The 9,192-nt window shown below is 24.7% G+C and overlaps 4 protein-coding genes across 4 annotated transcripts in view; all 4 read right to left on the bottom strand.

The window, feature by feature from the left end:
• The window catches only part of DICPUDRAFT_147470 (uncharacterized protein), a gene marked incomplete at both ends in the record, with an annotated part of 2,940 nt that extends 1,244 nt beyond the window's left edge, over positions 1 to 1,696 (bottom strand). Inside the window, one exon of the mRNA XM_003283677.1 lies at positions 1,596 to 1,696. Within this exon, the coding sequence (XP_003283725.1) occupies positions 1,596 to 1,696 (101 nt within the window). The remainder of the gene's footprint in view (positions 1 to 1,595) is intronic.
• Positions 1,697 to 3,706: 2,010 nt separating this feature from the next.
• Positions 3,707 to 5,386, bottom strand: DICPUDRAFT_147469 (uncharacterized protein; the record flags this gene model as incomplete). Its single annotated transcript, XM_003283676.1, has 1 exon — positions 3,707 to 5,386. The coding sequence occupies one exon, from the start codon at positions 5,384 to 5,386 to the stop codon at positions 3,707 to 3,709; it is 1,680 nt and encodes a 559-aa protein (XP_003283724.1).
• Positions 5,387 to 6,270: 884 nt separating this feature from the next.
• Positions 6,271 to 6,913, bottom strand: DICPUDRAFT_74722 (uncharacterized protein; the record flags this gene model as incomplete). Its single annotated transcript, XM_003283675.1, has 2 exons — positions 6,271 to 6,405; positions 6,446 to 6,913. 2 exons carry the CDS (start codon positions 6,911 to 6,913, stop codon positions 6,271 to 6,273), a joined length of 603 nt encoding a protein of 200 aa, XP_003283723.1.
• Positions 6,914 to 8,124: 1,211 nt separating this feature from the next.
• On the bottom strand, positions 8,125 to 8,703 carry DICPUDRAFT_74721 (uncharacterized protein; the record flags this gene model as incomplete). The annotated part of the gene is made up of 1 exon (XM_003283674.1): positions 8,125 to 8,703. The coding sequence occupies one exon, from the start codon at positions 8,701 to 8,703 to the stop codon at positions 8,125 to 8,127; it is 579 nt and encodes a 192-aa protein (XP_003283722.1).
• Positions 8,704 to 9,192: the final 489 nt, after the last annotated feature.

The raw sequence follows: 9,192 nt of genomic DNA, 5'->3' as shown, positions 1-9,192 counted from the left end.
AAATGGTGTGTATAAAGAATAAATCCAAAAAAGTGGCATATTAGCGAGAATTGGGTATTCAAGTATTACTCACCGCCCAACACCCTTATTTATTATTCAACACAACATCTTTCTGCCTGCGCTTTTTTGAAGTCTTCCAACTAATGCCATTTTAACACTTTTGAAAAAAAAAAAAAAAAAAATTTTAATTTGGGAAATTTAAATAAAAATTTAACATTTCCCATATAAAAATTTCAAAAAAAAAAAAAATAAAAAAATTTTTTTATAAATTTTTAAAAATGGCTTTTTTTTGGATCACTTCACAAAATATCTTCAAAAAAAAATTTTCTTATAAATTTTTAAAAATGGCTTTTTTTCAATCACTTCACAAAATATCTTAAAAAATTTTTTTTTTTTTTTAATTTTTTCAAAAATACCTCTATTTTATTTCGTTCTATCTAAGTTCTCTTAAACTTGTTAACATTTAAAAAATAAATAAATTTTATAACTGAAAGCAACAGTTCAAAAAAAATTATCAGTTGTATTTTTTTTCTATTTTTAACTTTTAAATTAATTTAATTTTTTCAAATTATTTAATTTTTAATTTTTTTTTTTTCATTTTCTCTTTTGCAACCAAAACGGATTAAAGTATCTGCATCATTACTATTATTATGAATACTTTTATTTTCTATTATATGCCACATTATTGTTTTTATTCTTTATATTCACCATTTCTTGCTATAATAATAATTTTCTTGACTTTCTTTCTCTACTATACTTGTACTAAAGGTTGATGATCGATTACTATTCTAATTTTACGTCCATTAATATAACCTCAAAATTTCTTAATAGCTTGGACAAAAGCTGAACATTCTTTTTCTGTAATAGTGTACCTAGTTTGAGTATCATTTAAAGCTTCTGAAAATACAGCAACAATATTGTTATTTTGAATTAATAAAGCGCCAATTCCGATGCATTAGTTTCTATTATTTAATTCACAATCAATGGTGCAGGAGTTGTTAAGATTTAAATGTTTATTACCATCATAAAATACCTGCTTCTTTGGGTTAAACAGAAGTTTTATACAATAGAAATAATTGCAATACAGATATTATGGTTTGGGATAACTTTTATGGTTTTAAAATAAGGAACAAGCTTATTAGTTCTTGTAGATTAAATAAATTATAAATCTGTATAAATTTTATTAGAGTGCGATCTTTTAACATTTAATTACATTAATCCATATATAGCTTAATTATTTAAGTATTGTAGTAAAGAACATCACATAGTTAAATAAGAGAATCTCGGGTCTATATGAATTGGGTAATTATTGGGGTATCCATAGAAGAGTAATTACAGCAAAGAAGAGTTAGGAAGATAAAAAATTAAATAAATAGAATCGTAAAGAATAGTAACAAATTTTAATAAATATAGTTTCTATTTTAATTAACTTTTTAAATTATAAAATATTATTATCTTTCAATTATTTATTTTATTAGGAAGTTTATTTAATTTAATTGTCAATTATACTTGACTTTTTATAACAGTATAGTTATATTATATGAAAAGGGATATTTTTTGTATGGTACTCAATTTTTAAAGGAGAGTATGCATACCAAAATATAGCATGTCCGGAAAAAAGTGTTATTATAATTTCTTGTGTACTAGTAGGAGAATGGTTATCAGTATTTCCATGCCTATATGAATGTGTATGCATATGATATGTGAATGCATGTGCATATGTAAGTATGTGAGTATGAGAATGAGCAGGTGATTATGTATACATGTGCATGTGCATGTGCATGTGCATATGAATGTATATATGTATGTGATGTATGTGTATGCTTATGTGAATGTGCATATGTTATTTATATGCATGTACATGTGCAAAGGGTATATGTATGAGCATGTATGTGTATATGTATGTATATGCATGTGTATATGCATATGTACGTGTGGATGTGCATGCATGAATATGTGAATGAGTATCAGCATGTTTATGTATATGTATATGTATATGTGTATGTGTATGTGTATGTGTATGTGCATGTGCATGTGCATGTGCATTTGTATCTGTATGTGTATGTGGGTGTGCATGTACATTTTCATGTTAATATGTACTGTATAAGTATGTGTATCAGTATGTCCACGTTCATGTATGTGCTCATATATGTTTTTTTATGCGTATGTTTTTTGTTTTAAATGTATCCATTATCATTATGATTCAATTTGAATATTCTGATTATGGTCAAATGATTTAATTAAATCATTTATTTAATTTTAAAGGTTTAATTTTAATAATTTTATAGTTTTATTAATTTTATTATTATTATTTTTTGAAGCCAAGAGGTATGATGGAGTGCCTTGGTTTACAAAGTTGTTCGGAGGGATTGAATGACTTTGAGTTCTTGATCTATACTACATTTCATTGCAGTTATATTTTTTGTGTTATTAATTTCATTTGTGATATATTTCATCAAAACATTTTTTGCCAAATTTCCTATAATTGGTTATTTAATAATATTTAGTATTATTTCATTCGGTATGTGGTATTAGAAATTTATATAAATAAGTTTAAATTGGTAAATAAAAAATATTTTAAATTAAGATTTAAATTGTTAAAAAATTTTAATTAATTAAGAATATAAACAATTATATTTATAAAGAATATAAAAGTTTAAGGTTTTTATTATTTTTTAACTTAAAAGCATATTGCTGTTGTTTTGATGTAGATGTTGATTTTTTGTACTTATTTTGGTGGTATATGAAAACTAATTGTATAAGTTGTCCTCTCCTTATTTTTTTAGATTCATCCAATTGTTACACATATGTAATAAGGAGCAAAATAACTGGGCCATCCAAAATATACAATAATTTTCTAAAATCTTTCAACTATTTTTCTTTTTCCAATAGTATTTGGCTTTAATTGTGTGACTATTCCAATTGCTTCAGCTGTTCTTTATCCCTAAACATGCTGGTGTTTAATCTATGAGCTTCCATTATGATGATGAAATTCTTTATTAAGTGGTTTTTTGATATTGTTTCCTAAATAAAAAAAATAAATAAAAAAATTAAAACTTACCTATAATTTGATTTAATTATTTTATATCATAGTGTTTGATTTAAAATTGGATATTAAAAGTTTAATAAATGATGGTTGTTCTAAATATAAGATCAAAAAAAAAAAAAAATAAAAAAAAATAATTTAAATACTTTTAAAAAAAAATTTTTTTTAAATTATTTTTTAATTTTTTTAAAACAAATTTGGAAAATTCGCATTTTTTTTTTTAAAAAAATTTGGGGATTTTTAAGGGTTTTTTTAAAAATTTTTATATGAGGCCGCATAGAAAAAAAAAACTTTAAACCAATATAACTTTTGATGGTTTGGGTAAGACGATCTGATTCAGGTATCAGCAGATAGATAATTGTTCCCTCTATCGTTTTTTATAAAAAAAATGGCAAAACCTCACCCTCCCTGGATGAGGAAACTTAGATAATGCCAGATACCCCCAATTAAGGAAATACCTGGCACTATCCAGTTTTTTAGCGGCTACTACGGACACGGACTCGACTACTGGTACATTTGATGGCTTTACATTAGATTTTTTTTTTTTTTTTTTTTTATTATTTATTATTATTATTATTATTATTATTATTATTATTATTATTATTATTATTATTATTATTACTGTACTGTTGATTGTTGTTCGACTTGATTTTGTTCTACTTATTGATTTTGTTGATCATCTTGATTTTCTTGAACTTTATTTTGGTTGATTTCTTGAGCTGAACTGTTTTCTTGTTGATTAGTTTTTGGGGATGACGATAATGGGGTATTTGGTAATTGGTAAACAACATTATTATTATTGAACTCTTCATCACTGTCTACTGGGTGATACTCGACAGTTAAACCAAGGACTATTGGTTCAGGTGGTTGATAATTATTGATAAATTCTTGTAAATTATTGGCTTCAATTTGTTGTGATGCTGTTAATTCTCTATGTTGGTTTTCTTCTGGTTCCTGGTCATCTACTTGTTCATGATCAAACTCTTCATGCTCATGTTGATCTTGAGCTGGTGATTTTGGTGTTGGTGGTGGTGAGTTTGGATTTTGGTAACATTTCCAATTATAATCATAGTCATCGTCACTATCAATCTTATGATGCTCAAGGGTTAAGGAAAGACGTAAATCTTGATTTCTGTTGCCGTCATAACTATCTTCAGATGATGCATATTGTTCTTGTTGTTCTTGATTTAAAAGAGTGTTTTGATTTTCTTGATTGCTTTCATCTGGGTGATTATTTTCCTCAACTGAACTGTTTTCTTGTTGATTGGTTACTTGGGATGACAATATTGGTGGGGTATTTGGTAATTGGTAAGTGACATTATTATTATTGAACTCTTCATCACTGTCTACTGGGTGATACTCGACAGTTAAACCAAGGACTATTGGTTCTGGTGGTTGATAATTATTAATAAATTCTTGTAAATTGTCTGCTTCATTTTGTTGTGATGCTGTTAATTCTCTATGTTGATTATCTTCTGGTTCCTGGTCATCTACTTGTTCATGTTGATCTTGAGCTGGTGATTTTGGGGTTGGTGGTGGTGAGTTTGGATCTTGGTAACATTTCCAATTATAATCATACTCATCATCACTATCCTCAGATGATTCATATTGTTCTTGTTGTTCTTGATTTAAAAGAGGATATTGATTTTCTTGTTGTTCTTGATTACTTTTTTTATTGTTTTCCTCTTGCTCCATAACTGGTGAATTTGGTGATGATGGTACTGGTGGGGTGTTTGGTAATTGGTAACTAATATTAATATTATTGAATTCTTCATCACTGTCTACTGGGTGATACTCGACAGTTAAACCAAGGACTATTGGTTCAGGTGGCTGATAATTATTTAAAAAATCTTGAAAAATATTTGCTTCGTTTTGTTGTGATACTGTTAATTCTCTATGTTGATTTTCTTCTGGTTCCTGGTCATCTACTTGTTCATGGTCAAACTCTTCATGCTCATGTTGATCTTGAGCTGGTGATTTTGGTGTTGGTGGTGGTGAGTTAGGATCTTGGTAACATCTCCATTCATAATCGTAGTTATTGTCACTATCGATTTCTTCTTGATCTTCTTGTTCATTTGGTTCTAAAGTTTGATTCTCTACCTGTTGATCCTGTTGATTATCTATTTGTTGTTCATCTTCTTGTTGTTGGTGAACATTAAAAAAATTTACAACCAAAGTAGTTGGTTGCATTGGTAATTGGTATATTTGTAATTTTTTTATCATTTTCTCTGCGGTTCTAATACCTTCATCAAAAAATGATCTATTTTCGCCTCTGGCATATAAAATTTGGACTAACATGTCCTCTAATAACTTGAGTATTTTTTCTGGTGTTAATTTCATTTTTATAATATAAAATTAAAAATAAAATATGTATGTAAAATAAGTGTAATATATAAAAATTATAAAAAGTGTGTGATATATATAAATAAACGATAATTATAAAAAATGATTAAAATATAAAGATGTATAAAAATAAAATTATAAAGATATGCAATATATATTTATAAAAAAATTTATATAAAAAAGGCAAGAAAATTTTTTTTAAAATTATTAATTTTAATTTTTTTTTATAATTAAAATTTTTTTTTTTTTTAATACTCTATAAAAGTATAAAGTAATTATATTTTAAGTTTAAGTTAAAATAATCAAAACAGATGAATATAATCATGGTTATTATAAAATTACCATATTATTATTAATAATAATAAAAAAAATAACACCATTTTATCCAATTCACTCTTTTAAAATTTAATTAAAAAATGTAAAAATGTCATTCTATTATTATAATATACCAAAATAATATTAGTGATTCAAATTTCTAATACTATAATGGATCCTCAATAATGAGGTCTATTTTTATTCATTAAAAAAAAAGATAAAATAAATAAAAACCTAAATATTAAAAAAAAAAAATAAAACTCGAGGTATTTTTTTAATTTAAAATAAATAATATTCTTGATTTTTTATTTTTGTAATATTTATAATTTACTATATTTGATTAATAATGGGTGTGCTTCGGTATTAAATACATATTTATCTAATGGAATTGTGTTTGAATCGCTGTATAATAGATAGAGGTATTTTAATGTTTCTGCCATAAAAAACTTTGTTGGACTGTATTTTTGGAACCAGTTAAAAAATCTCTATAACCTATACAACCATTGGATATTCTACAGTACTTTTCAATAGCTTCAAATTAGCCCAACCCCAATCTTGATACATTTTTATTCTTCTCTACCGACTTCCATATAGATTTCATTCTTTTGGTCATTCCCAGTAATATTGACAGCAGCTGCCAATGCAAACATACCATCAACAAAACAGGTAAGATGATCCTCGTTTACCAACAATACATTGTCCTTAAGAGTACCAAAAAAAGCCATATCCAGCTATAGTTACTCTATATAGGTGTTCGATTATTAAATCTGCTGAGGTTTCGAAATATCTTGAATACTTTTCCTCTTCGCCATCTGTATAGATCCACATTTTTAAAAGATATTCATAATAAGAGTCACCTTGACGACCAATTGATATTAATGAACTACAAAATCTTTTTGCATCTCTTGAAATTGAACATGGGAACAAACCATCATAAGTTGTTTTCATTTGATTAAGTGTATCTATTGCAATATTGATTTTTTTTATATATTTGTTATCACCTGTTAAATCTGAAAGACGAGCAAATTCCAAAGAGAATGTTCCTAGTGGCGCTAATGAAATGCATATAATAATATCTCCTGTATCTCTACCAACAGTGTTTATAAAACGTGCAGGAAAAGGATATTTATCTGAAAAAGCATACATTAATAAATCCCCAAATTCAACTGCTTTATTTAAATAAACTTGCTCGTCTGTTAAATCGTACATTGCTAAAGTACTCCCTAAATATCTAATATTGGTTTCAAATGCTGATATTTGGCTCTAAAATTATCGATAAGAAAACTGTTAACAAAAATATAAATAAATAAACAAACTATAAAGTAAATAAAAACCTACCCTAGATCTTCATCTCAACCATTCAAAAATTTGAAACATATCGGGCGTTCATCTCTTTCTAGAATCTTTTTTCATTTCCAGAGCGTTGAGTAATGGTCTCTGCTTTTAAATTAATAAATCTTTAATGTTATTAATATATAATTAAAAATATTTTTTGTTAAATTTATTTTTAAATTTAAATATTGCGCATAACAATCATAATATTTATTTAATTATATTTTTAATTTTAATTATATTATTTATTATATTTTTTGATTTAATAATGTTATTCAAAAAAAATTTAAAAATAAAAAATTTAAAAAGAAAAAAAAAATGTTATTTATTAAAAAAAATTGTTAAAAAATAGAAAAAATTAAAAAAAAAATGGCTGAAAGAAAAAAATTGTGGGTGCAAATTTTATAAAATGAATAATTTTTTTAAAAAAAAGCTAAAAAAAGATAATTTTTGTTAAAAAAATGAATACGATAACAATAATCGGTAAAAAGTAATATTTTTATTATTAAATTTAAATTATAATTTTTGATCTAATAAGATTGGATTGTAGTGGTGGTGAATTGTGAGCTTTTAAATGAAAAGCCTGAATGGGATCCTGTTATAAAAAGACTGGAATTGAAACCCCTAAGTGGTGCTGGTGGTGAAAAGATTGTGAACTTATAATTGAAAAACTTGATTTGAAACATGTCGAACCTTAAAATAATGAATTGGACTAAATAAGTATTAAAATAAAATATTAGTTTCTATTATATTCAAAGATAATTATAGTTATGTAGTTATAATATTTATAGTTACCTAAATATTTTTTTCTTTTATAATATATACTTTTTTTGAGTTTTTTCTGTAATGCATAGTTTCTTACTTAAAATATAGATAAAGATTTGATTATTTTATTGATGATACACTTGCTAACTGTTTTCAACTTTATCGAAATCATAAATTGAACTTAGAATTAAACGATATAATTAATAATTTAGTCTTCTTCGATTTCATAAATGAAACTTCGAAAGAAGATATTAAACTATCGTTATCGAATTCAATATGAATCAATATCCATATGGCTAGCAATGTATCGATCTGGTCCATTATTATCTTGACTTTAATCTATCCAATGTTTGATTATGCTCGGATACGAGTTGGAAAATAGCTAATTGTTCTGATTGGAGCTTTTTCTCAAGCATTTGGATGGTTTCATCTTTCTCTAATAATTGTTCATTTAATTGATTAGATTTGCTAAATTGTCTTTCTAATTTAGCACTAAGAGTGTCCTTTTCTTCGACCAATTTGGATTGTTTAGTATCAAAGTCTTGAAGTTGTTGTCCTTGTTGGTTTGCTAAACTTTGATATTGTTTTATTTCAAGTAATTGAATATTTTTAACATTTGTTAATTTTTCAAATTCACTTTTATTTTTTTGGTCGATGACCTCTTGTTTCTTTGAAGTAGTTGAAAGATGATTATTATGGACCCTTTTTTCAATTTCTAATCTTTTAAGTTCATTATTCAATTTGAGAATTGTTAATGAATAGTCATTGTCTAAATCTTTTTGGCCTTCTTGATGTTGTTGTTTTTTTAAATCTTCAATTTGGGCTAAACATTTGTATAAAAAACCTACTAATAAACTAATGACTACAAGAAAAAAGAAAAAACTAAAATTTAAAATATCCATTATTATATTAAAATGTATATAAGAAGGTGAATGTTGATTTGTTGTGGTGTTGAAAATTATATTATTAAAATAAATAATTATTGATGATTATAAAATTTATTATTGAATAGAATATTATAATAAATAAATAAATAAATTAATGTATATAATTATTTGTATTTTTATAAAATAATAAAGAAAAAAAAAAAAATTGTTTCTTTCAATTAAAAAAAATGAAAATTAAAAAAAAAAAAATTAAAAATTAAAAAATTGAAATATTAAAATTTAAAAAAAATTATAAAAAAAATTATAAAAAAAATGAAATTTACCACAAAAAGAAATGAATCTTTTTTAATGGGGGTTATAACCACACACAGTTTTTAAATGAAGTTCAAAATTTTTTAATAATAATGAAACAAAATGATCAAAAGATTTTTGATTATGACAAAGAAAGAAAAAAAGTATACTTTAGAAATTTTAACAATAGTAAAATTAAAAGAGTAATATATT

This window comes from Dictyostelium purpureum, assembly GCF_000190715.1.
Source record: "Dictyostelium purpureum unplaced genomic scaffold DICPUscaffold_12, whole genome shotgun sequence".
NCBI classification, from domain to species: domain Eukaryota; phylum Evosea; class Eumycetozoa; order Dictyosteliales; family Dictyosteliaceae; genus Dictyostelium; species Dictyostelium purpureum.
The sequence above is the reverse complement of the archived record's forward strand: the minus strand, read 5'-3'. Positions and strand labels throughout refer to the sequence as shown.